Below are 27,127 nucleotides of genomic sequence, written 5' to 3' on the forward strand. Positions count from 1 at the left end.
ACAGAGTGAACCAACCTTGATATTCAGAATAGTGTATTACCTCCCTCCAGTGTTTGTGTCAATGCGTGGTGTTAAACATGTTGCAAAACATGTCGAAAAAGGCTCTTGGCCTTTTAGACAGAATCGGCATGACGGGAATCAGTTGAGAAGACAAAATTATTCTTTGCTACCATATGATCCAGAACCTGGAGACGGATTCCCTCAACTGTTGGTGGTAGGTTAAACAAGACATGGAAGAGTGGGTTGCCATCCTGAATGTAGAAAGCCTCTTTTGGATAGTGTGTCAACTCCAAGGTCTAGGAGCTCATCCATGTTTTGGGACTTGAGCAGCATAAAGGCGAGGTGACTCTGTTCATGGTACTGCACTACTTGCAACAGATTACAATAGTGTTTTCCTGTTCGTAAACCCTGTATGACAAATATGGCAACAATAATGTTATAAGTAAGGAGTATGGCGTCTCACACCTTTACCGGGGAGGCAGTGAGCTTGACTGTCTTGTTTCCATGAGCATCCATATGCTTTTTCCTCTTGATTGGCTCAAAATACATCTGGTCAGAACAGCCATTTACAAAACAATTTCAGATGAAAGCCTGCTTGGACTCCCTACCCACTGCATTGGAATTTAGGACATCACACTCTGCCTCAGGAGAAACGGGTGCAAGATGCGAAGTCTTTGGTCTTGGTCAATGAAGGAGAATGGATTGGTGAAGTTTCAAATGGTGCAACTGCCTACTCTGGTTTCTTGATTTACGCTCTCTCAAGTTCTCAATGTTTTCCGGCCTTTGGGCTGTCAGAGTCTTCCAGAAGGTCACGCATTTCCAGCATCTTCTCAAAGTTCTAAGAACTGGTCGAAGTTGTGCGTCACCATCGCTGATGGGCAACAAACGAGAAAAGCCCTGTAAACCCACCCGAAGATAATACTGTAATTATGTTTTCAGTAACGTAAATAATTCATTTTGCAATACAAACAATGTTAATCTCCTTAAATTATAATTTAAGGAGCCCACCTGCTGACCTCGCGAATTTCAAGAATGTCTCCTCCATTGTCTTGTCCACTGTGCAAAGTGAACCAGGGAAAAGCTACTGTGCCACTGCAATGCAACCTTTCTTTAACAGCAAGGCTTTGGGGCTTTGGAGCTGGAGATTTTCATTTTCTCCTCTTTAATGAATCTCTCAAATAACAGTCGTTCACTGCTTTACTTCCAGTTTGGATACAGAACAGTGCTTTGGCATATGTCTTCCACCTTCAAGACACTACCCAGACAGCCACTAGTGACTAGCTCTGCCTCAATAAGGATTTCCGCGTAGCCTGATCCCTTACATTTGTGCCCTGTCACCATGCCCATGTAGTTTATGCTAGTATGTAAGGGTCCTAGGGTGATCACATGCGTTTGGTATTCATCAGGAATTTTTCAAATTACACAGGGCCTTCATACAACCTCCTGACCAACCTCCATAGTGGCCTCCTCAGACTGTTTCAGCAGCTTCTTTATGACTGGGTACTGGTTGATTGGAGTGAAGTAGTCAATGGTAGATCCTTGTGGTCGCTTGTCACCAGTGGCTGATAAAAACCCAGCAAACACCTGCAACAGGTTGCTTTGATACACTAATCCCACCACTCGGACAAGTAATCAGACGATACTTTTGGATGCAGTTTGAGTAGACACTGTTGTTTGCTGTTGGTGGAGTAAAAACTAACCCTTCAGATAACTTGGGTCCAACTCGGCTATTGATTTTGGACAGGGTTCAGGGTCTCAAGTTGTGTCTGCCTTTGTTGATTTCCCAAAGAGTTGGGGTCATCAAATCCAGCTTTTATCTCATGTATCATTAACCCACCAGTCCAGTTTACCACATTAGAGCCATGGATGTTTGTAGTTATTTCGTTCAGATTGTCCCACTCGATAAAACACGTCATTGCCCTCACCAGTAATAGTTTGGGGACCGAGAGAATAGTAAACCTCATCGTGGGCCTTGGTTAACACAGTCCTAGGTTCCTCTCCAAAGTTATAGGTTTCAGAATGACCTCACCTTCTTAGAATAGTCAGTAGTCAGTTGTTTACTGTGGTAAAAGTGGTGTATGGTAGTGCAGAGCATACCTATCAAGTCTCCCGTTTTGGCTGGGAAACTACCGTCGTTTACCCCTCTTTTCCACTGTCCTCTCATACTAGTATTTTTATAGTAAAAAAAAAACATTCCTGTGCCTCTCCAAATTGAAATGTCGCTGACCTCTGCAACAAGTGCTGCAAGTGCCAGTTCTCGCAGGGTTAGTGCTGACAGTGGGAACAACCCTTGAACAACAAATCATAAAGATGCAGGGAAAGAGAGAGCATTCCTGCCATAAAAAGGTGAATACTTTAGGTAAATATCTAGAAAAAATGTTTTCATTAAGGCTATATTATAAGAATTACATATGTAGGAATATCCACAGCATTTCAGTGTCAACAAGGGTAGGCCTATCTAATATTCTAATTGTAGTTTGTAAGTGGTTCCCATGTTGTTATTTAAAGACATGTATGTCTTTAAATCCATATCTATACAGATATGTGCAGAGGAGAATATGCTTAGGCAACTTCCACTCTTTCTTGGTCACAGGATGACATATATCCTGGAATAATAAAGAAAGCAGTTAGTATTGAAGTTTGTAAGCAACTACACTGTCTAAAAAATAAAATGTATGCAATATTAGAAGGCTAAAAGCAGAGCACATTTTAAAGTAGGAAGTTATGTTATACCTGGCTTATAGACAGCACAAGGAATCTGGTCCTGTCACACTCCTTCATGTCAGCATCACAAGAAATTATGAGGTTCAAGAACTTCATGAGATGAGATGGGATGAGGTTATCCAAAGTCTTGGCCAGATCATCAGCTGTAAGAGGACAAGTGGAGACGGTGACCCTGAGAAAGGGCAACTTAAGGATTACAAAATTCTAGGTTAGAAATATGTATCTTTCTGGTGCATGGGACCCCACATTTCCTACTAGACTAGTATACTCCCATTGTTTAATTTGTTGTTCTTTTTCCATTTTCTTCATAGCAAACATAAAAAAATGCTGCTAGCTCATCTCAGTTGCTAGCTAGCTAAATGTTTTCATTCCATCTTACATGGCGCAGCAGATGGCAGACGCTGCAGCATATAACGTCCCAAGTCTCCCAGAAGTTCAGGGAGCCTATTGTATATCAATAACGACTCCCTGATGCCAGATTAGATAAACTTTCCAGAATCTAAAGCGTAAGAAAGGCCTTCCCCTCATATCACTTGACTACTCTAAAGTATCCATGTCGGTAAAAGTAAAAAAAAATTCTTGCCTCCTGCACAGCTTGTAATAGTGATTTCAGCATTGCCCACAGGGGATTTAAAGCTAATTTCAGGTGCCCTTTTTTGAAGACATATGATGATCTAAAGTTACTAGTTAACCAGCAGCTACTGTAGGTTGCGTATTGGGTGCATGAAGGCCTGTCCCAATTATTAGAGGCAGTATTTTACCCCTTCCCCACTTATAACTCGGTTAGTCGTACAAAAGAAAAATGGGATTATGTGATGAGTCTTAAATTATGTCTCTAAACAAACTTGCTCAAATTTTAACCAAAATAAAATGTGACTGGTTGTTCTATCTGTATTTTAATTTAACTAGTGTTTGGTATGTAAAAACAAGTGATTACATCACCTTAAACCACTGATCTTAACTCTTTGTAAACAAAAACAGATCAACTATGTCTCTTTCCTCTTTAATCCATTCCTCCCTATACTTCCTCACTCCAACCAATAAAAACATGGACTATAAGCAGCGCCAGAGGTGGTCTCCTTCCTCATAGGCACCACCACCATCACTTGGTATTTTTGGTTCTTCGAATCTCGAAACAAACAAACAAAGCTTGAGTGTTTTAAGTGCAGGGAGGCAGCAGAGCAAAAGACAGAATGGGAGCAGTGCGGCCTATTTATTTGACTGGCCTGATCGCTCGATTGATTCAGCAATAGGGAGCGTCAACAAATCTTGTGCAGAGCATCTACTGCTCTGATACAGCAATGATAATGTGAGTAAGGGATGATTCATAACGATACAGCACATTATTATGTTTTGGAGTGAAAGTATGTAGTGAGGTAAAAGTTGAAGTAGGAGAAATAATACTCCAGTAGATACAGATACAGCATTTAAGTACTTCAGTACAATAGTGAAGTTATTATACAGCTCTGAAGGATGAAGGTGATGCAACACCAGCACAATGTGTTTGGGAAGGGACAGTCCACTGGGAAACCCCACACAGATTTAACCCTGGCTAAGTAAACGTGTCAGTAAACTGCTGGAGAACGACTCTTCCGCTCCCTATATATAGGCTACATGCATGTTAGGTTTCTCTCAGTCAGTGATAATAACACAGGAGCTGCACGCGCTGCCACTGTCACCTGGAGCTGTCAATCACGCTGGAGAAGAGCCGTATGGTGGACACGGCGGAGCGTTGTAATTGGTTGCCTGGCGGTGGTGGGCGGGACAGAGCGAGTCACGCTGCTATCTGATTGGACAGCAGAGGGAGAGCGTTGGCAGGCGGAGGAGCGGGACTCGGGATACCCAAAGTTAAGAAGTTTGGGGACGCGGACACACCTCGGGATTTAACCTACAGACTGGAGAGCGAGGAGTGTAATAATTAGCCTGCTAAACTGTGGTTTAGATACACAATTAACACGGTATGACTGGTTTAATTCAAGTGGATTTATGTGTAAGTGCTGTGTGTGTTGTGTCTGTCCTGATCCTGGTGGGGATGGTGTCTGCCTGCTGCTGGTCTGTGTGGGAAAATCTGTAGCTAGCTAAGCTAACTAAATAACCTAGCAGCGTTCATAGTTATTTAGCGTTAACGTTATCTAACTGATATTTTGATAGATAGGTTAGCTAACTAAATAGTTAGCTAGTTTATAAGACAACAGCCTTAGTAACTACAGTAGTAACTATGATTTTCTAATAACCCAGCTGGCTAACGCTAGCTAAATCAGAGCAGTGCGCTGCAGACAGGTTAGTGGCGTTATTTAGCTTTAGCCAGCTTAGCTTAGCTTAACTCGCTGCAGTCTTTCCATTTTTGGACACATTTGAAGCTCGCCTTACAGAGAGATAGTTAACTAGGCTAGGCAGGCAGAGTCCACGAAGAGAGCTAACAGCTCTTCAAGCTCCAGTCAGAGGGATTAATCTGTTTATCTGTCTAATCTTTGGACACCCCGTGGCCTCTCTCTATCTCTCTGTGTTGTGTTTCTGCTGCTGTTGTTATTATTATGTAAGAGCTAGGTTAGGTTAGCTAGCGTTAGCTGCTCTGATTACTTTGGCCGTATAGCGAAGAAGCTGGTCTCGATGAACGGCGCGTGGACGCTCACTCTCACAGTCACACGCCCCCTTTTCTTTTATTATCGTATAGTGAAGGCTGTGGGCCTCTGTCAGTGTTCTGACTGCGCTGTTAGGTTTAGTTCAGTTTAGAAGGCCTTCAGTAGAGTGTTTATTTAAGGCCGTACGTTTCATTTCACAAGATAAACCCCCCTCTCAGTATGTTGGCTAGCTAACTAGCTATAGCTGTGCCGTGCAATCTGTCTGTTTGCCCACCTGCCTGCCTGTTATTAATCCACAGTCCCAGAAATGTCCATTTTTTTAGACAGTGAAAATGATTAAAGCTATAAACAGTTGAATAAAGGATGGAGCTCGGATGATTATGATAAACACAAAGCTTCTCAAACATAAAAGCGTATTATTTATTCTGCTCTGCTCTCTTCCTAATATTTATTCATTAATTAAATAGTTTGGCTCGTCCGCCTCTTTGGACGACTATTTAATTATTAGTTTTTTTACTAAATGAGGACAAGGACATAAACAAATATGGAACTAGAGACAAAAAACGTTTAGTAGAGATAATTTAGTAATTAATGGGAGAGAGTGGAAATGATAGGGAAAAAATGGTACCCCTACTTGGATGGGCCATTTTATTGCCTCGTTGATACTGACATTCAACTAACATTCAACCGAATGTCTAATAAATTCAACTTAACATTATGTTAAATGCAAATGATTCAAAAAAGAGCCTTAACCTACACCTAACCATAACCTTAACCTAAACGTTTAATCTAATCCTAAACCCAATCCTAAAAAGTTAAGATTAGAGTTTGGGTTAGAGTGGGATGTAGGGTTACATTCAATCATTCAATACAGAATCATTTACTTTCACCTTTCAGTTCAGTTGCATTTAATAGACATGCAGTTAGTTGAATGTCAGTTGAGGCCATCAAATGGACCATCCAAGTAAAGTGTTACAGAGAACAATAATAAATATATAAATAGAACCAAATGTTTGTTTGATATGTTACTTTTGTAGGTATTAGTGCTTGTGTGTTTGGAGGGACAATATTTCTTGTAAACAACGTGGGTTGGATATTTGATCTGTTCTTATGTAGAGTTGGTTTTGTGGGCTGATTACTATTAGTGGATGTTAATGACGGGTGTTATAGATTGAACTATATTCAGTGATTGTATTTTTGGCAGAAACAGATATTTTTTCCATGACTTCATTTATTGACTTCATATTGTGTAAGCTGTGGATTAATAAAGCTGGAACTAATAAATAAAAAAGCTGTGCTATTATAATTTCCAGGTGCTGAGCCACTAGACAGACAGTGATGTCTGACAACAGCACCGGCAGCAGTGGGTCATCAAATAACAGCTGGACTCTCCTTTCTCCTGAGGTAAGCAGTCGGAACTGATGAGGCACATGCCCTTATATACCGCTATAGCAGAGGTTCTTAAGCTGGGGTCACGACCCCACAGGAGTCATGAGCGTGATGATAAATGATGGTGTTTTTGTCCACAAATTGTGGGAAGAATTAGATTCGGGTATTATCTAGAGTTGTCCTTTCATTGAATCGTACACTTATTCACTGTTCTTTTCAGTTTGTGGACCTGTACATTGGTATAGAGTTTTTTTTTTTTTTTGAGGATGTAAGTGGAACATCGAGCTTGGATCAAAAAAATAGTGCTTGTGGAAATCTTATTTAAAAAAAAACAGAAACTGTTTCTAAGGCTTTTTCTGACTCATACTGCGGGAATGGCGACACATTTTGGAGAGTATTTTATAGAAAACAGTGCTGTGTCCACAAAAGACGAATGGATACAGTGTGCTTATTCTGACTCATCTTGAGTTAATGCTGACATCCGCATTTCCAGAAAACAGTATCTGCAAAAGATGAATGGATATATTTCATCTGCAAAACCAACAGAATTGTCTCTAGATACAGAAAAGGCCCTGATTGATCACTTACACTGTAATAGAGGTTCAGAACATTCTCTGGCTGAGTTCTTGATTTCACTGTTACTTGAGTTTCATGTACTGAATGTGAGCGAATATCAGTTTAGACACACGTGTTCATGTTTTTCTTTTTTTCTCTCTTGTTTTTGTCACCATTTGTGGGGATTATATTGGTAACATATCACATGCAAATATCACCGAACCCTTAACCATTATTTAGGTAAAACTTTAATTTGGCTGCTATTTATGAGCACATAACTCTCTCTATATAGTGCCATATTTTCAGAGATAAATAATTTTGTATAGCAATACTTGTGTTCATTTATTTTAGGAGGCTGCCATTGACACTGCTGGATCAGTGGATGATGGAACGGAGAGTATTGGTGATGCACCAAGCCTTTCGGAGGAAGTTGCAGGTTACCTCTTTAATCTCAATGTTAATTTATATCAGTTTAACAGTTGGGGTTAAGTTAATGAGAGGAATGTTTTTCCAATTAAAATTGTAATTGTATTAATGTGCATTACTCACTTTTTTGTACAGCAAGCTCTTTGGAGGTGAAGCCGAGTGAGAGTGAAACTCCACTAGAGACAGTCTTGTCAGAAGAGGGCCACCAGGTAAGAGCTTTAAGTTAAATTCAAGGATATAAAGGGTTAAACATTAACTACTTTAATATTTTAGGGTCTTAGTAAAAAAAAAGTCCATTTATTAGAGACATAAAAAAAATGATTACACTGTTCCAGAATAGGGGTGGTTGATATGGCCCTAAGATATCATAATATTTTAGAGTATTTTTGTCATAACAAAAAACTTTTTTTCGAGAAAGAATTTCATGAATACTGCAACAAATGTAAAGTTACAGTTTGTACTAGTTTGTAAACAGCCACATGCCAAGATTTTAAATATAATATAACTAAAAATAATGTACTACATAAAGTACTACAGTCCAGGACATTTAGTTCAATCATATAAATCATAAAAATACCTTAAAGCTTCACAGTAAGCAATAGTCTGCTTTCAACACAGAATACCACTATTATGACAATATTTCTCTTTTTGGTTTAAATCACAGTATTAATGTGTCATGATGTATTACGTGTCTTGTTAAGCCCTTTTAATAACTTGTCAATTTAACATGTGAATCAGTATAATAAAACTGTGACTGTGAAATGTTCTTTCATTTACAGGTTTGCCAGGAAACATCCCCAGATTTCTTTGAAGAATGTGGAGCTTCTGGCCTTGCCTCTGTTGAAACTGACCCTGATATTTGTGCCCCTGTAATCCATGATACTATAACTAGCTCCCCTCCTGACAATGACCTTCTTGGAGCAGTTCCCTTCAGCATAGCTACAGAATCCTCACTCTTTCTTCCAGAGGAAGCTGTGCTTGAGCAAGAGACTTTTCCTGAAGTACAGCCCACCTTTGAACTTCCTCCCAAGGAAATCCCTGCCTCTGGTCCTGTAGCAGAGGTGACCCCTGACCCTGAACCAACAGAAATAAGCTTCTCTCCTGAGACTCCTGATTCTCCCTTTCCTGATATTCCAGCAGATGTAATCCCAGCCTCTGTAGTTATTCCTACCTCTGCAGTCCCTGTGGTAGATATTCATGCTGAGGTAAGCCCAGGCTCTGAAAGCCCAGCTCCAAGTCAGCCCTCTGAAGCTGAATTTGGCTCTGTAGCCGAGGGCCCACTGTCTGAGGACCCCTGCCCAGAAACTGTTACTTCATCTGTGTTGGAAGAGGAGGAGGAGGAGCCTTCCATACAGGAAGAAGAAACTGAATTGGGAGACAACTCGACAGATGTGGTCAGGGAACCAGGTAGAGTATGGAATGCATGCAAGGCTCAGCAGTATAAACAGCACTTAGTATCTTTCTTGCTCTCTGTTCTAATTCTTTCTTTTTTTCTCCTGCTTTTTATTTTCTGTTGAATAAACACTCGTGTAAAGAAACTCTTGGTGCAGAAATCTCGCTGGACTATCCAGAAGAGGGTGATGGTCTGCGACTCCGACATGTGCAGCAACACACTGACATCCAGAGACAGAGCTCAGATGAGGAAGAGGAGGAGGAGGAGGAGGAAGAAGAGGAGTTTAGGCTGCCTGAGAGGAAAGAGGAGAAGTCTGGTTTCTCGTTGAATCATCTTATTATTGGAGCCCTGGCACTGTTGTGTCTTGGTTCCCTTTTCTTCTCAGGTAAGTTCTGTAGTAGGCACGCTATCCCTCCATTTTTGTTACTTTACATGCATACAGCTTTTTCAGATGATTCTTTGTTTATTAATGCTGCATCTGGCAAGCTTTTGGGCTCAGTACGTGTTTTCAGTGTCTTTATTTTCTATTCATTTTTGGAAAGATTTGTCCACTTACAGAATAGAGTAGCCAAGAATGTCACCAGTATGCACTTAAAGGCTATATATATAACACTGAAATCTCTCAGCAGCCTCAAGCCATTTTCACACATACTAACACTATGTGGTCTGAGGGGCATGTGACGTCTTGCTTTTTTATTTTGGTACCCATGTGAAATGCCCTTCTCATCTGTGACGTGTTTTAAGAGAGGCTCTGTATATATATATATATATATATATATATATATATATATATATATATATATATATATATATATATATATATATATATATACATACACACATAGTGACAGTCAGAAGTTTCTTCTCATTTATTTTTCTTTTTATCCCTACATTGTAAATTAAAACTAAATTTATCTAGACTATGAAGAAACACATAAGGAATCATGAAGTAACTTAAAAGTGTTAAACCAAAATACTCTGTGAAGCATTTAGGTGAATGTTATGGGGGGTGCTGTTAACTTGCAGTTTCTAAAGCTGGTTACTGTGATCAACTTATCCTGTTTTCTTTTCTTGGGCTGTGCTGATGAGAGCCAGTTTCATCAAAAAGTTTTGGATGGTCTTTTGGACTGCACTTTAGGATACTTTCAAAGTTCTTAAAAAATGTTTCGGATTGACTGACCTTTATTTCCTAAAATATATTTTTCTTTACTTAGTTAAATAGTTCTTGTCATAATATGGAAATATTATAGGCTATTACATAAATAGGGCTAGCCATTGGATACCAGCAATACTAACTGTTAACTGAAAGCCATTCCAGGTGACTACTTCATAAAGCTAACTGAGAAAATCCAGCCAAGATGTGCAAAGATGGCATCTAAGCAAGAGGTGTTACTTTAAAGAATCTAAAATATTAAACCTATTCTGGTTTGTTTAACACTTTGTTTTGTTTACTACATAATTCCATGTTTTTCTTCATAGTTTGAGAGCCTTGAGCATTAATCTACAATGCATGTGGGGAATGGGGAAGCCTGGGAATGCCCACACTTGTATAAGTTGTGAGGTGTTATCACACTGGCCAGTGTTTTCATGACAAGGTAATGTGAATTATAGTGTACAAGGAACACATCATTACCATCCACAGTGCACAGCACCCTAGGTGTTAATGATCGTAACTGGTAGCATATGGCTAGAATTGTCTGGGAAAATTTACAAATCATACCCGTGTTTAATACACAAGGCCCCAAACAGATAAACCACAGTCTCTTTTACTATTTATCTGTTATTAATTTGAAATATTTTATGATTTTACTATTTACAACATAGCTGGGCTCATAGGTGTCCACCTTTTTTCCAACACAAGCTCCTTTAATAATACTTATCCAGTCATATTGTAAAGTTCTGAAAGCTCGCCAGAGGTAACCAAACTTATTTAGAATCTGATCATTTGACTTGGTAATTTGGTAGAAAAACAGGTTATTTAAGGTTCATTTACCAGGCTTTACTGCACTGCATTTTTTTTCTTTTTAACAGTTATAGTATTAAATTATGTTTTGTCTCCAGGTTTCTCGAGTGATCAGTCTGGTGGTAGGTATAGAGGTTGCACTGCTAGGTGGCAGTATAAGCTTGTGTGTTGCCTAGAGGTAGAAGTCTCCCTTAAGTGCTGATTCAAGACTATCATCCTGCAACAACTGTTACTTTTTGAACTCTTAAAGAAAATAGAAATTTGGTCCTTGAGTTTAGGCAAAGGGTTACTTCTACCAACACATGTGCTTAACTCTGATGTAGCACATAAATTCACTACTCACAGCTTTGCTCTTGTGCTTAACAGTGCATCACTTTTAGCATTCTCCCAATGCAATGAACAGATTTGTGTAATTTTGACTTTTGGAGCAGTTTTTAGACAAGAGGGTACAGCATGGTGTAGTCTTATCTAACTTTAAGTTTATTATTATAGGTTTACTTGCTTATTTGTTTTCCAGATTGAGACTTTGTTTAAATTAAGCCTACCACAATAATTACATTATTATCATATTGTACAGAATATGGATATGACTTCAGTAATTATTGCTGATCTTGGTATAGTCCACTATTTTATCTCTGTATTTATGTGTTCTGTAAGTATTAAATATATTCCAGTGTCTGTGTATCATTAAAATAACTTTAAAAACATATACATATATTAAAAGCTCTTTTTTATATTATGTTTATATTAGTTGCATTCAATGGTTTACAAATTACAATTATATAATTTAATGCAGTAACTTCTGTAACAATATATCAACCTAAAAACATTATTATTATTATTGTGACGGGCTTGTTTAAATGGAAATGTTTTGTGGCACTGAAATGCTGAGGCAGTTTAATGTACCTCAAGTGCATAATGCATTCTTTGGTGTGTATAATTGCAGCATGTATGAGTGCAGAGGTTTCATTTTGGTATTGTTTCTAGTAATTCTTCTCTTTTAATTGCTGTTTTTCTTTTTGTTTTTTTTTTTGTTCTTTTTTGTGCTCCTGAGAAGATTTTGATGGCTCAGAGCTAAGTGACCAGGTTAGTTGCTTTCTGCATGTTTTCTGTATTGACATTAGGCCTGGACAATAATTCGATATCGGTATTTATCGCGATAAGAAATGTTTCAATAACGGTGATATCATTTTTGTGGTATATCGATATGTATTATTTACAGAATCTGTCACGGACATGCGTTTTACTGGCGTCAGGAAATCTTGTTGCTTTTATGTGTATAAAGGCTTCTTGTGTTCTTTATCCTAGTTGGAACACTTTTGTTTTGATCTGTTAAATTTGTTTACAAAAGACTAAGAAGCTCTGCTTCTATCCTAATTTTAAGTTTTTTTTTATTGGTAATAGTTATATTGGCTTATGTTTGATAGGGATGTCATGTTTTTATTTTGCTATATGCAAATAAAATTGAGCATTGATTTATCTTGACTATTGTTTATTTCTTAAGTATTATAATGTTTTCGTGAAAGGAGGTTTCAAAGACTTAAATTAAGTAGACAGTAGGAGGTACTAGGGGTGTGCCATATCATATATCACGATATTATACTCTGAAATATCGTGCCACATCACTCACCCCTAATTATCACATCAGGGTACAAATTTTTTTGCTGTTTTAAGCAAAAGAAAAACTCACACATTTCTAATTTCCTATTAAATATCTACTAGAGACAGATTATATCTGTAAAGTGTCATTTATTTTACTTTAATACTGGATATATGGAGATATTTGGAGTGCATTATTATTATTAGTATCATGTAATTCTCAATTATTGACTTCTGTTATAAATCTGCTAAAATTATTGTTTTTTTTAAATATCTTAAAGGTGTGCAATATCATATCGTATACAATAATAAAAAAGTTTTTTGTTTTTTTGTCATATCGCCAAGAGTATCGTTATCGCGATAATACCATGAAATATTGGATATTATTTTAGGGCCATATCGCCCACCCCTAGTAGGTACGTATTTCCATTGCAGGGATTCTTAGCAGTTTTCTGAGGCCTTCTAAGTATTTATATCGATATCGGAATTATATCGTATCGACTGAAATTAAGGAATATATCGTGATATGAATTTTGGCCATATCGTCCAGCACTAATTGACATTACTTTAAATCTTCATCATTTACATATTGCATTTGTCCTATTAGATCATGGAAAACGTATTCATGGAAAATGTAATCTAATCTTTCTCCACATCTCTTCCACTCTAGGAACTCCTTGAAAAACTTGCTCAAGAAAACAAACAGATTTCCATACTGGAGGCACAAATACAGGTTAGGACATGGCAACAATTGCAGTTTGTTTTGTAATCCTTACTTGTTTCATCATTTTATTTATTTTGTTATTTTATCTATCTGAAAGGCAGACCCATCATGTCATGCCAAAAATATATAAAATGTATTTTTGAAAGTAAAGTAAAACAGCAGATATCACCATTTAAAATGTGAATTATTTTAAGCACTCCACAGCTACAGTGTGTTTTAATCTGTATGTGCATTAAATATGACCTAAAAATGATGGCCTTTAATGGCATGACAGGGACTCTCTTTTTGTTCACTTTTAAAGGGCTTAGTTTTACCGCTGCATTAGAGTTAATCCCACTGTCTAAAGGCCTTTAACCTGACTAGCTCTTACTGTGAGTTGATGGACCTTAAAATGGTTCTGTATACAAATAACAAAATAGAGTTCTAATACAAAATAGGGTGAATAAAATAACAATTGCAGATGGTATGGGAATTGGAGAACATAACCAAATACATGGTCTGCATAAATACATAAAATATCCTTAATTTCTGTTTTTATTTTACTGTCCTTTATTTGTGTAAACGTTTCATGTAATGAAGTTTATAACATTTTTAATTGTGTACACATACGCTTGTAAATGTGTCATGCATGCATGTTACTGGTGCTTTCCAGTTAAAAAAGTAAACAATATGCAATCCTTTTTCTAGTCCCAAAAAGAAGAGTTGGACAAGGCTCTGAGGATAGCTGCAGAAAAAGGAGCTACCGACAAAGAAAATGCCAAGATGAAAGAAGAACTATCTGCATTACCTGCACTAAAAGAAGAACTAGAAGCACTAAAATCCAGAATCACTGAGCTCACCCAACTCACAGGTATAGAGATTTTTCCTCTTTGTCTGAGTGTTTTTTTTTTTTTTTTTTGCAATGTAATTTTTCTCCCCAATTTGTGATGCTTACTACCCAACCCATTTAACAGTACTCTCCCTATTACTATTAAGGCTCAACACTAAGAGGGTGAAGGCCAGTACATGCCTCTTTTGACACATTTAAAGCCAGCCACCGCATCTGTTTAAACTGACACAGATGCAGCCTCGCTCGGTAGCCTTTTTTTAAAATATTCCCGTTTTATTATTCGTGTTTGTTAGATCCCAATAAAAAGAAGATGAACATTTATTATGTTAACATAACATTATGTTAATTTATTACTTAACATTTGATTATGGGTTTTTGCAAATATATGTGAAGTTTCAGAATCTAAGTTGCCGTTTAATTAAGATTATTTTTTTGCTGGAAAACTAGTCTTCCAGTATTCTAGTTGTCTAAATAAAAATGTACAAAAGCTTATTGATTTTCTTTGCTTGAATTTTATTTTCCATGACTGGTTTAATGAAGTATTAATAGACAAGGATTTATGCAGATCAAAAAATACTTTTTATAGCCATTTATGTTACAGATGTTGTTCCCTCAAATATACTCTAGTCCAGTGCTTAATAGTTTGATACAATCTACCAAGTTTTTGATTATGCTGGAAAAACAAAACACATAAAAGCCCTGTCAGCCACTTGGCTTTTTTTTTTTTTTTTTTTTTTGCTGTGCTGTGCTGTGCTGTTGTTTTTTGTTGATTAAAGTTGTCATTGGTCTGGCTGCCTTCCAAACATTTTATAAAATGTTCAAGCAGATTTTCAAGCAATGCCAAATGAGCTTTTTGACTGAGGATGACCAAACATTTTGTTGATCATGAATTGGGCAAAAGTTGATAATTTTGAAATCTATTTATTTGAGGAAAAATTGCTGTCTCTTTTTTTATGCACACCCATCACACCATTATGGATGTACTATTTCAGGGAAGGCCCCAAGCGTAAATTGACTGTTGTTTTGACCTGCACTCATTGGTTGTCTTTTTTTATTATTATTCCTTTTTATTTTAATTCACTCCTAATCTCACTTTTTTCTAACAGCCAACAAAGAGATCATGTATTGCTGTAGGAAAAAAATCTCCAAGCTCTAATCCACAATTTCTGTGCATGCACAAGCCATAGAGATTCAGTGTCCCGACAGCTAACACACTTCATCTGCTCTAGTCCACAGCTATGCTGACATACGCACGTCTGTTTGTTGTTTTTACGACCTTCGTTCCTCAATTCCCTCCTATTCTGTTTTACCCAAGCCCTAGAGTTTCATTTGCATGATCTCCACCAAACTGCATGTAAAACTTCAAACTTCAGTGCAGGTTGCCAGGCTCTAATCTACTGCTGGATTGCTCCACCATCATCTACCTGTACTTTTCATAAGTTGCCTTATTTCTGTATTTCCTTCAGTAAATAACTTTTTTCTAGTTATTAAATGTTTGTTGACTTGTTTTAAGTACTAAAGGGCATTTGATTCACATTTTGTAAAATACTTGGACATAAAAAGGATTGAAAAAGACTTGATAGCAGCAAATTTGTATTTTATTACTCCTAAAATATCAACAGCTTTAAGAATTGTTTCCTGTTCTTGTTTTGCTATTTTATTTTTGGTCTTTTGATGATTAAAGGACTTGTCCTATAGTATCGGAATTGTATTTTTAATCATACTTTTATTTCCTTCAGCTGCGGAACCCTCAGAAACATCTTCAAGCTCTCTGCCATCTGCTCCTGATGTTCCTGGAGACAGTCGGGGTCCTACAGGCCCTGATGGTGTGTGGGATAAGCAAAAGGAGCTTAAGAGACAAAAGTCTCTCTTGGAAGAAAGCAGAAAGAGACTGGAAGGCATAAAGATACATGGTTGGCACAAGAAGGGAGTGAGGGAGAGTTTGGTTGAGTTGCAGCAGAGGTTGTCAGAACAGGTGGACCACTTGGGCAAAAGAGATGAGTGGAAGAGGAAGCAGAAGGAGCACAAAGACGGAAAAAAGGTGTGGACTGAAAAGGGCAACCAGTGGGAATCGGGAGATGTGGAGAAGAGAAAGGATTGGAAGCTTGGCAAAGACAAGCATGATGGGGGTTCTAAACACAAGGAGCACTTTAAGAAGTACCGTGAGGAGTGGGATCATAAAAAGGGCGAGAGGAAACTGGAGCGAGAGAGAAGGAGACAAGAAAGGCCTTGGCAGGGTAAGACTGACCACCACCACCATAATCATCACAAACAACAACAACAGAAGCAGCATGATTCTGTGGCCTTTTGGAGACACCAAGAAGAGAAACTGCGGAGGAACCAGAGCCCTCCTGAGCATTGCCGTGGTGTGGCAGACTGCGCTGAGGCAGAGGGACTCGTTCCTGTCAAGCTGTCGGAGTTCCAGGCTCTCCTGGAGGTCTACGTAAGCAAACTGGACGGTGAGTCTAAAGAGAACCTAGAAGCTCTTCGTCGGCTGGTTGCCCAGTTTTTCCGCGGCAGCGTTTTCAGTCATGACCACATGCTTTTTAGTGAGTTTGCTGAAGACGTGGCCGACATCTTGGAGGACCTGGCAGACGTTTTGACAGACGATGACGCTCTGGAGGAGGAAATGGAGCAGTTTGAGAAAGAGGCTTTGTGGAAATTTGCTGCCACTTCTGCATAAAGCAGTAAATCTTCACTTGGCTGGGAGCATAAAAAAGCCACATGAAGGAAAAAATATTATACCACACCAAACGGAGATGACTGGGACACATTCCTGGGAAAGCCCAGGCTCTATGGACTCTTAACTGTAGTCTGCCTGTAGTGTGTGCAAAGAAGTGTGTGCGTCTTTCCCGAGTCTCGTCATGAAACGTAGTGAAATTCCACCAGTACGTTGGGTGCCCTGTCGTGAGCTACCTCTGTTCTTCATGCTGGTTTCCTTGCTTGCTACCTAAAGCATCAGTTACATAAAAGGAGAGTTTTTCTTGTCGCTTCTTAGTGTCGCATGAAATCAGTTCATTTTCATCAACACATTTATGGATCCTCTGCCCTTTTAGTTTAATATATTTTGGTATGTCGGAGGTGAACTGTATGTCTGGATTTGTCCCTGCTGGTTTGGACAACCTGTTTACCTGTTTACACTCATGCCATGATCTTGCTGACTGGTCAAGTGTCAAACTGGTTTCTGCCCTGTATAGCTGTATATGTATGACCACTTTGTAAGTTGTTTTTGAGTGTAAGATTCATCAGTGCACTGTTGTGAACGTATTTGTGAGGGAAATTCAACAGTGCTGATCTGATTTGGTGTTAGAAAAAAAGTTTAAATTTGCAGTAATCTGCAGGGGAACACGGTACAAGTTTTATAATTGACAGTAATAATTAAACTACCTACTGCACTGAACAATCGTATCCACATTCACGCTGCAGGCTTTGTGCGTTGTAAGTTACTGAAGTAAATTTGATTTGGATTTAAAAAAAACTACAAAAAAAACTTTTTTTTTTATGAAAAAATGTTAATGTGCCTTTATTTGTCTTGAGTGACATTCTGGTAGTCAGATGATTATTATATTTTATTTGTTTTAAAGCTGCACCTGCATTGGTGTAGGCATTATAAAAATGGAGATTTGAAAAAAAAAGGTTGTCCATATTATTGGGGAATCTGTGTGCGTTAATATATGCAGTATATATTTTTTCTCTTTCCATTCTATTTGAGGAATACAGCCATTGTATTAAATCACTGACATAATTTATTATTAGTAGTTAGTTCTCCAGTCCTTCTTTTTACACTCCTATGGATGATTAAATGTGAGTTTGGCTTTTTTTAGGCCAATTTGTAAATATTTAAATTAAAATAATTTAAATGAGCTAAGTTAGTACTAAATCAGAACGGAGTGTTGAGTTTACACCAGAATCCTTTGTGATGCTAAATTGAAATTTGTTTCCAGAAATGAATTTAATCCAATGGCTGGAATGGATTCAAACAATAAATGAGAATGGGAATAGTTCACTATGAAGCTATGAAGTTTTGAATGTCAATAAAAAAAATTGATGTACCACCACGAAAGGGTTTGATTGATCTTTTTTTATTAACACAGCCACCCACAAAGCAGAAAAGTAGCCTGGGTACCACCTACATGCCATCTGACAGGAACACAGAAGGTCCGTATGCAGGTTAGATGTGGCCTCCACACTTCTTACATGACTTTGTTTATCATTGTTTTGTTACTATTACATACTTTTAGAATAGCACACAATAGTGTATGAGGTACCTAAACTACAGTATGTACATGAGTTAATGTAGAGATACCCAAAGTACAATATTACTCCAGTAAAAGTACTCCCTTTTATATATACTAAATTAGCTTAATCAAATTAAAAGACTCTAGCGTTAATCTTGGTTCAACAATCCTTTATTAGACGAGAAATTATTTCTATATGGCAGAACAACATTTAGGTCTAAAAAAATATATATTTTATTTTTAATTTTACCTCATTTTTCCCCAAATTGTCCCCCTATCACTAGTAATGCCCCCAACACCAGGATGGTGAAGACTAGCACATGCCTCCTCCACATGTTGTGAATCAGCCACCAGCTCTGTTTGAAATTATGTTGATGCAGCATCACGGGGTAGACCACATGCTCAGAGGAAAGCAGAGTGATACATCTGCTCACAGACACTTCTGTGGACCAACATTACCTTGGGAGTGATGTAGGGAGAGTGCAACGATGCCACCACACTGGAGATGCAGTTAAAGTGTAGATTTTCAGGTTTAATTTAAGGGCTTGAAAAACATATCTTAAGAAACCTTTAGCAATTCAAAACATTTATATATATGATTTACAAATTTATGGGCTCCATATTCCCTTTTTAATCCATACTCAGTTAGAAAGACAAAAAGTCTGGAGTTGATTCCAGGGGTGCATTTGCATTTGGAAGCTGTTGCTGTAAACCTACAACATGCAGTCAAAGTATCTCTTAATAGAAGTGAGACAGAATTTAATTAGCCTAAAAAAAAAGAAGAAATCTATTTGAGAGATGCCAGAAATGTTAGTCAAATCAACAGATTGAAACCTTCTAGGGAAAAAGTGCAGTAGTGAACTCAAGGAAATCAAAAAGTCCTGGACATTCATGTAAGACAACAGTGGGGGATGATCACAGAATTATTTCTAAAGAACCCAGCCCGGTTCTAAAACAGATATAACAGATGAACCTGTAAAATTATGAAAAGAATAAAGTATGGAAAAGGTTTGGGATGACTCGACCCATTGCATACCACATACTCTGTAAAACGTGGTGGTGGTGGCATGGAGATGCATAACTTTCAGTGGCACTGGGTGACTAGTGTTTATAGAAGATGTGACAGAAGGTAGAAGCAGGTGAATTTACTTTCTGTTCGTATTTAACTAAATGCAGCAAGGTTGATTGGTTGATTGGTTGATTGGACAATGCTTCAGAATACAGACCCAAACACCCTGCGAACACAACCCAGGAGTTAGAATATTTTGCAGCGGTCGAGTCAGTCACCATATCTGAACCTGATTGAGCAGCATTTCATTTTCTTAAGACAAAACTAATGGTAGAAAGACCCACAAAAAGCTACAACTGAAGAGAGCTGCAGGAAAGGCCTAGCAAAGCGTCAAAAAGGAAGAATCTTGGTGATCCATGCAGTCATTTCCTGCAAAGGATTCTCAACAAATAGTAAAAAAATGAACATTTTATTTGTGGTAAAGTTAATTTGTCCAGTTACTTTTGAGCCCCTGAAATTAGGAGGCTTGTTGAAAAATGGCTGTATAATTCCTAAAGGTATCATATGTTATTTTAGTTCAACCGTTTGAAATCCAGTGTGGTGGCAAACAGAGCCAATTTTATGAAAACTGTCACTGTCCAAATATTTTTGAGTTTAATTGTAAGTGGCTAAAAATTTAATTTTTTTTTGCAAACAAAGAAAAGTGCTTAAAACTGCCTAACAAAAGCTTGTATTAAACATATATTTACAAATAAGTTTACTATAATGCTGATATATGTGCCATACATTGCACCATTTACTTCCTGACACTGAACTGTATACTTTCACTAGGTAGACAATATGAATAATGTCCAACAGGCCAAAACAACTGGGATTCTTCAAATGGGAATTAACAGTTCAATACACAACAAAAGTACTAACTGTTTGTTAGTACTGTAATGTAATGTATGTAAATTAATTAACAAATTACATTGACTTTATTACCGTCCTTTACTGATAGTATACAAAATGTTTGATTATTGTTTCTGGCAACTGCAGTTTAGCTACTGAATGTAGAGGAGTACAGCTTCCACTTAATCACTTAATCAGCAGTAAATACAAACAAATGTTATGCTAATTACAGATGACAGCTTTATTGATTGTAAATGATTTTTAGGTAATGCACTGCAGTGTAGCTATATATGTACTAAAATAGTTTTTTAAAACAAATACAGGTGCTGGATGTGACCTAAGTTTAGATGCTATTTATCAGCCTCATCAGATTATATATCACTGCTGACTGCTGTTTAAACTCTCAACACTATGACAACATTGTAAACAACCTGATAGAAATCAGCATTTGCTATTAAACTAATACACGCTCGGAGAACGCCTCCTGTTTCACTCATATTACTGTATCAGCTTCTGACTGTTCAGTTAAGGGACTTCACTGTGCATGCAGATTCTGTGTTTATGTGTTGTGTGGTATCTGCAATGGAAAGATGTATGAAGCAGATAAGAGCATAGCCGTTTGTGGAATCGGTGGGGGGAAAGGGGAGTTTTGTTTTGGGAAAATTCAGATTTTCCGCTGAGCTGTGCTTTATGGTGAAGGGAATAAAAGAGGAGAGAAAGAGAGATGGAGCACTTCCACATGTTGCGGGTTTCTAGGCACCACGCAGGTACAGTGAACTTTACTATTTGGATTTCTTTTTTCTTTGCTTGCTCTTACAGTACTTTAGTTATTTTTAACTTGGTTAAAGGTGGAATTTGTCATTTATTTTACAAAAATAATTTTATATATTTTTGAAACGGCACGAGCAATTCATTAACGAAATGCTCTAGCAAAAAAGAAAATATATTGTTATCTGTGGAGGCCACAGCATTGTGAAAACCTGGTAAACTACCATTCAAATGGAGCTAGTTTCAGATTTAAAAATGGAAAATGGATTGTTCAACTTAAATTTTCAAATTGATCTTGATTAGAATGATAAAAGTAGTGACTTAAATATTTAGCAGCTGAAATTATTGTTATATAAAAAAATAGCACTCTCTGTTTTTGGCAGTGAAAAATGAAAGACAGGGTAATCCATACTAAACAATGGCTTTTTTTGTCAAATTATCCTTTATTCACTTCTAGGCTCACAGGTCTATAAAACAAAACGCCTAGGCATGCAGACTACCAGACTGTTCTCAGTAGTTCAGTGAATTCCAGCGTTACTGTAATTGGATGCAACCTGTGCAACAAGTGCACTTGTGAAATTTCCTCACTACTAAATATTCCACAGCCAACTGTCAGTGATATTATAACAAAGGGGAAGTGATTGGGAATGACAGCAGCTCGTTCTGTCAGTGTCAGAGTCAATCGCTACAGACCTCCAAATTCACATGGCCCTCCGATTAGCTCAAGAACACACTTATCTTAAGAGAACTTTATGGAACAGGTTTTTTAATGGATACGCAATTCCTTCCTAGCCTCACTTTACCAAACACAAAGCAGGCAGATATGAGCTAATACTTCATATACTGTATAATGTCTGCTAAACATTTATGTTACGTTTTAAAAAGCAAAATAATAGTCAATTTAAACAATTTAAGGTGGGCAGTGGTAAAAAAAAGTAAAAAAAATGAATGAAATCCGAGCAAAAAAAACTAATTAAAACTTAGGATTAGGCATTCGGCCGAATTATTTGTTTTAGTTTGTAATTTTTGGGCATCCCCAAAATAAATCCAAGATTAATCTAAAACTGCTTTGGATTAAGTTTTCATTTGAACTCTAAATAATGTAACATTAAATAATGGTGAACTAAGTATTCCTTGTACAGTTACGACATTAGTTCTAAAAAAAAACTCTTTTTATATCCAAACAAAACCTGTTATCATAATTTAAATATCCCTAAGTGAATTAATATTACATAAATCACAAATTACAGGGCAAATCGAAATTGAATAGATTTGGGAAATCAGTGTTTTAACTGCAAATATCTTTAGACTAATATCTTCAGCTTTCCACTCCCACACTCTTTGAAAGTAACTATGCAGGAAATTATGTGAACATTGTGCATTACCAACTAATGAAATGTCTTCTTATCACCTGTAAAGTACCTTGTTGCATCAATTAACAGTACAATTCCTGTTCTTGTTGTCTTTTCTAGTCCACTGTAAACAAAACAGTCTTCCTACCATGGAGTCTGCTATTAATGTTCTGGTCAGCCAGTTCAAGACTTATGCAGGGAAAGACAGCTCTGCACACACCCTCACCAAAGAGGAATTTCAAAGCCTTGTTGTCAGCCAGCTCCCGAACCTCGTCAAGGTCAGCCTTTATGCTCTTCTACTTATTATTCTGCACACTCTAGCATACCTGTTTTTTAATAACATGTTCTCTAAGCAAATCCTGTAACTGGTGACCTGCAATGTTTTCTAAAATGATGTTTGTTTTAGTGCTGATATTTCTGGGTTATTAATTAGCCAATACTATATGGACAAATGTATTGAGGCACCTGCTCATTCTTTGCTTGCATTTATCTTAGCATTGCTGTGAGGGTTTGATTCTGAGTGCATTCAGTGATAAGAGCATGTGCGGTAAGCTCAGCATGTTGATCTCATCCCCAACTCCCAAACTCATCCCAAAGGGATTTGATGGAGCTTCATCACTCCAGATAACACCGTTCCTCTGCTCCACAGCTCAAATCTGGGTATTTTTACACCTCACTATAGGCCACCACTCCTGTCATTGGGCATAGTAGCAACTAGCTCATATTTATCTGCATCAGGCAGTCTTGTTCTACTGGCAGTATTTCATCTACAGGGACTAGACAAGTCTCTGTGTGTGTATCTGTGTTTGCACATCTGTATTAGCAATGGATGCAACTTAAAGCAGCACTAGGTAGGATTTCCTTGATTTTTGATCTTTTTAAAGAAGTAAAATTACAGCTTGAAACTCACTGCAGCGCTCCATTGAGGTGTAATAGGAGGAATAGCGGTGCTCTCGTGTCTGTGCCGGGCTCCTCTGAACTCAAACCAGACTCTAAGACTGTAAGTTTTCAGGGGCAGCCGCGATCAACGCTCGTGAGAACTGCGACCTGCTTTCCGACCTTTAGTTCTAACAGTTCTACAAGGACTACTGGTTCATTCTTTACAAACTAACATACAGACACTCTGGCAGAAGCTGGAAAGAGACCGAATAAGTCTGTGAAAGCCAGAAAGAGAAACTAATCCACCTGAAACATTTATTACACTCTACAACTGTAGGGGGAGCCCACAAGCACAAAATCTCAATCCTACCTAGTGAAGCTTTAAAGGAGAACTCTGATGTAAAATGGACTTGGGGGGATGTAGTGAAACACCATAACGAGAATGAATGTTTATCAATAGTCAACCTCCATTTAGCCGCAGCATTCAACAGGGCTTTTAACAGGCTAACAATGCTAATGATAGGGGCAAAGCTCTGCCCATGCAAAGAAATCACTATTTTTTTTTTACATTATTAACATGCTCAATGTAACTCCACACTTCATTGGAAGCATTCTGAAGGTATATGAAGCATTCTCAAATATGTACAGCTAGTTTATTAAAAAAAAACCTGTTTATACACACACTACTTTAGTAAGTAGTTAAGTAGTTCTCCAGGAGCTGCCATCTTGAAATGAAGTCTCGATAGGTCAACTGACAAGCACGAACAAATAGGTAGGACAGAAAACAAATCGCTAAATGAATTCATGAATATTCTTGAAATGTGAATTCCTCAAACAAATGTGCAGATATTTGCTTGTGTAAAAGAAGCAGATGTTTCCCAACCCTTGTCCCAGAGGCACACTCCCTTGCACATATTATTGATTCCCTGCTTCAACACACCCACTACAGCTATGAAAAGGCATGTTAATGAGCTGCTAAGCTACATTAGGTGTGTTGGGAACGGGGAAAGCACTAACGTGCAGAACACAGGGTCCTCAGGATCAGAGTAGTGTGATTTGTGCTTTTTTATGTGCCCACACAAGCCTGTATGTCAGCCTCCGGGCAGCCCATTGTTCTCAAAAGACACGTGATTGATTGGGTTGGATTCTGCAGTTTGCTTTTGTTAGATTAATGGAGGAGGCCTGAAAGGGAAAGGTGCTCCAGTGTTTGCTTTGTGGCCTGCAAGAACTGCCTGTGAGAAGAAGAAAAAATGCAGAACAAAATGTGCACTACTTCTTTTAGCCATCTGATGGCGCTGCTGTCATTCTAACGATCAGTCAGTCTGAACAATTTGGTCTTAACATGCACATGAATGCCTCTCTGTTCTGTCTGATTACCTGCAGAATGCCACTGATCCAGCTGTGATTGACCAGCTCATGGGCTCACTGGATGAGAACAATGACGGAGAACTGACGTTCCAGGAGTTCTGGCAGCTGATTGGCACGCTGGCGAGCAGACACGCCGGCTACAGCAAATAAAGTTGCAGCAAGACCATTTGAAAAATGCCACTGATGTACATTGCAGTAGTCAGGTCAAACAGAAGCTTGGGACTTTCTGGTGTTTAGTTAACCATTCGCTAAAGCAGGTGATGCGAAATAAAAGAACCTATTGTTATATTGCCAAGAGTGTCTTGCCCCTTTTTTGCTACACTGTACATACACTATGCAGTCTGCTACATTCACACTTTTACTTATATACTGTACTTAATGTACCTGTCAAAAGTCTGGACACTTTCTTATTCAATGTTTTTCTTTTTTTTCCTACTTTGTAAATAAATACTGAAGTCATCCAGGCTATGAAGGAGCACATAAGAAATCATGTAGTAAATTAAAAATGTTAAACAAACCAAAATACTCTGTGAAGCATTTAGATGGCTCTTATCTGGGGTGCTGGTAACTCCGATGAACTTATCCTGTGCAACAGAGGAAACTCTTGGTCTTTCTTTCCTGGATCGGTCCAGATGAGAGCCAGTTTCATAATTTTCAGTTTTTAAAGGTCACTTCACTTGAGGATACTTTTTAAAGTTATTGAAATGTTTCAGATTGACTGAATTCTTAAAGTAATAGTTTTCTTTACTTTAGTAGTTATGTAGTTCTTGCCATAAAATGGATTAGTACATTAATCAAATAGGGCTATTAGATGTATAGCAACTTTACCTCTTCACAACACAACTGGTGCTCTCAAACACAACGAGAAATTCAAGTAATTAACTTACGACAAGGTACAGCCATTAACTAAAAGCCATTCCAGGTGACTTTTTTAGTAAACTATGCTTTTCTTCAAAGTCTAAATTACTTTAAAATTAATCTACAGTGCAGAAATGTTTAAAATAATGAGAAAAAAAAACACTGAATTTAAAATGTGTCCAAATTTTGACTGGTACTGTAAACTCACACATAACATTAACACTACCTAATACCTCACTACACTCACCATATACATTGTAGTTCTATAATTAGAGTATGTATCTTCTGTTGTTCAGTTCTTCTGTTTGTATTATGATGGTACAAGTGGATCATACACAGCAGTGCTGCTGGAGTTTTTAAACACTGTATCCACTCACTCTACACTCCAGCCTAACCTAACCTGATCCCATTGTAGATGTAAAGTCAGAAACAAACATTTTCACACAGTACCTGTAGATGTTGCAGTAGCAGAGAAATGTTGATACTGCATCCAATAGTATCCCGCACATTTTCAGTAAGGGGATAGGTCTGGCAATGCACTTGCAATGTACATTATCTATGTCTTCATTTAAGACAAGCTCCTGAGACAGCAGCAGAATGCAGGCAAGCATTGTCCTGTTGCAGGGTCTTATTAACGTAAGAAAGGACTGACCAAATGTCTGTAATGAAGACCAAAGGTAATCCGGTATTGTGTGAAATTCCATCCAATTCCTATATTTTCCCTCCAAAAATATTGAAGTATTAATACACTGTTTAGAAGATATCATTGTCTACCTGTACATCTGTTATGTAGTACACCAGTGATGACTATCTTCTTCACAACATTCCAAAACAATTGGGTGTTTTGGAGCCAAAGACAGTCATTAGAAAGCTGCTGGAAATGTCTGATTTAAGTCATTATGCTGCAACTCTACACCACCTCAAAGACATTGCTGAAAGTACACTGATCTTGCTGCATGGCAGGATAATCAAAGCCAGGTTTCTGCTGTGTCACACACAGACGGGTGTGGACCTTTTGTGCTCTGCTGACCAATAGCTTCCTAAAGCTTTTCTCCAACAGTACTTCAGCAAGTCTGACTGGCACTGTTGTATTGAGACTTTTTGACTTCTTATATGTTCCTTATATATACATCCTATATGTAGCATCTACAGAATGCAATGGCCTCTTTACACTGTTGAGACAAGACATAATATTTGATTTTTAGAAACTAGTATGAATTGTTTTGTGGCTTCTACAATGAGAAACAGCAGTGTGGACCACATATGTGGCCCTTATTGATTTATTCAAACTATCTATGATTTTTAAACAGATTTCATAGTGCTGTAAAGAGAGAGAAAACTTTTACATTTTGCAATGAGAATGTAGAATACTGCAGAATACTACATAAGTCACTAGCTTGGGTTTGTTTTAGCTGTATATTTGCAAAAGCAAAGGGCTACTCCCCTTTAAAGCAAAACACTACAAAACCTATTCATCCACCAGAATGACCAGCCTAATTGACCAACAAGCTGAATGTTTGTCCAGAACAATTTACATAGTGCTTTTTTTTTATGCTTACGAGGAAAGGTTTTGATGCCCA

The 27,127-nt window shown here is 37.8% G+C and overlaps 2 protein-coding genes across 4 annotated transcripts; both read left to right on the forward strand.

The window, feature by feature from the left end:
* Positions 1–4,419: 4,419 nt before the first annotated feature.
* Positions 4,420–17,667, forward strand: pbxip1a (pre-B-cell leukemia homeobox interacting protein 1a). 3 transcript variants are annotated; one of them, XM_049476230.1, is made up of 12 exons: positions 4,420–4,661; positions 4,697–4,714; positions 6,620–6,710; positions 7,602–7,686; positions 7,812–7,885; positions 8,456–9,083; positions 9,212–9,454; positions 11,131–11,154; positions 12,090–12,118; positions 13,302–13,364; positions 14,043–14,205; positions 15,924–17,667. In XM_049476230.1, exons 3-12 carry the CDS (start codon positions 6,645–6,647, stop codon positions 16,865–16,867), a joined length of 2,319 nt encoding a protein of 772 aa, XP_049332187.1. In that variant the 5' UTR covers positions 4,420–4,661; positions 4,697–4,714; positions 6,620–6,644; the 3' UTR covers positions 16,868–17,667. The 3 variants fall into 3 exon arrangements, with proteins under 3 accessions (XP_049332187.1, XP_007230595.3, XP_007230597.3); XM_007230533.4 differs by lacking the exon at positions 4,697–4,714 and having other exon boundaries at positions 4,421–4,682; XM_007230535.4 differs by lacking the exons at positions 4,697–4,714; positions 11,131–11,154 and having other exon boundaries at positions 4,425–4,682.
* A 3,337-nt stretch (positions 17,668–21,004) lies between these two features.
* Positions 21,005–24,984, forward strand: s100a11 (S100 calcium binding protein A11). Its single transcript, XM_007230536.4, has 3 exons — positions 21,005–21,089; positions 22,563–22,720; positions 24,705–24,984. Exons 1-3 carry the CDS (start codon positions 21,047–21,049, stop codon positions 24,837–24,839), a joined length of 336 nt encoding a protein of 111 aa, XP_007230598.3. The 5' UTR covers positions 21,005–21,046; the 3' UTR covers positions 24,840–24,984.
* The last annotated feature ends 2,143 nt before the right edge of the window (positions 24,985–27,127 follow it).

The sequence above is a fragment of the Astyanax mexicanus genome, chromosome 3 (genome assembly GCF_023375975.1).
Source record: "Astyanax mexicanus isolate ESR-SI-001 chromosome 3, AstMex3_surface, whole genome shotgun sequence".
NCBI classification, from domain to species: domain Eukaryota; kingdom Metazoa; phylum Chordata; class Actinopteri; order Characiformes; family Acestrorhamphidae; genus Astyanax; species Astyanax mexicanus.

Excerpts from the sequence above, each read along its gene's own strand:
- s100a11 (XM_007230536.4), top strand. The coding sequence starts at position 21,047 with ATGGAGCACTTCCACATGTTGCGGGTTTCTAGGCACCACGCAG. Across the intron at positions 21,090-22,562 it reads GGTTTCTAGGCACCACGCAG|TCCACTGTAAACAAAACAGT; the intron begins GTACAGTGAACT and ends TGTCTTTTCTAG. Across the intron at positions 22,721-24,704 it reads AGCTCCCGAACCTCGTCAAG|AATGCCACTGATCCAGCTGT; the intron begins GTCAGCCTTTAT and ends GATTACCTGCAG.
- pbxip1a (XM_049476230.1), top strand. The coding sequence starts at position 6,645 with ATGTCTGACAACAGCACCGGCAGCAGTGGGTCATCAAATAACAGCTGG. Across the intron at positions 7,687-7,811 it reads CCTTTCGGAGGAAGTTGCAG|CAAGCTCTTTGGAGGTGAAG; the intron begins GTTACCTCTTTA and ends TTTTTTGTACAG. Across the intron at positions 13,365-14,042 it reads TACTGGAGGCACAAATACAG|TCCCAAAAAGAAGAGTTGGA; the intron begins GTTAGGACATGG and ends TCCTTTTTCTAG.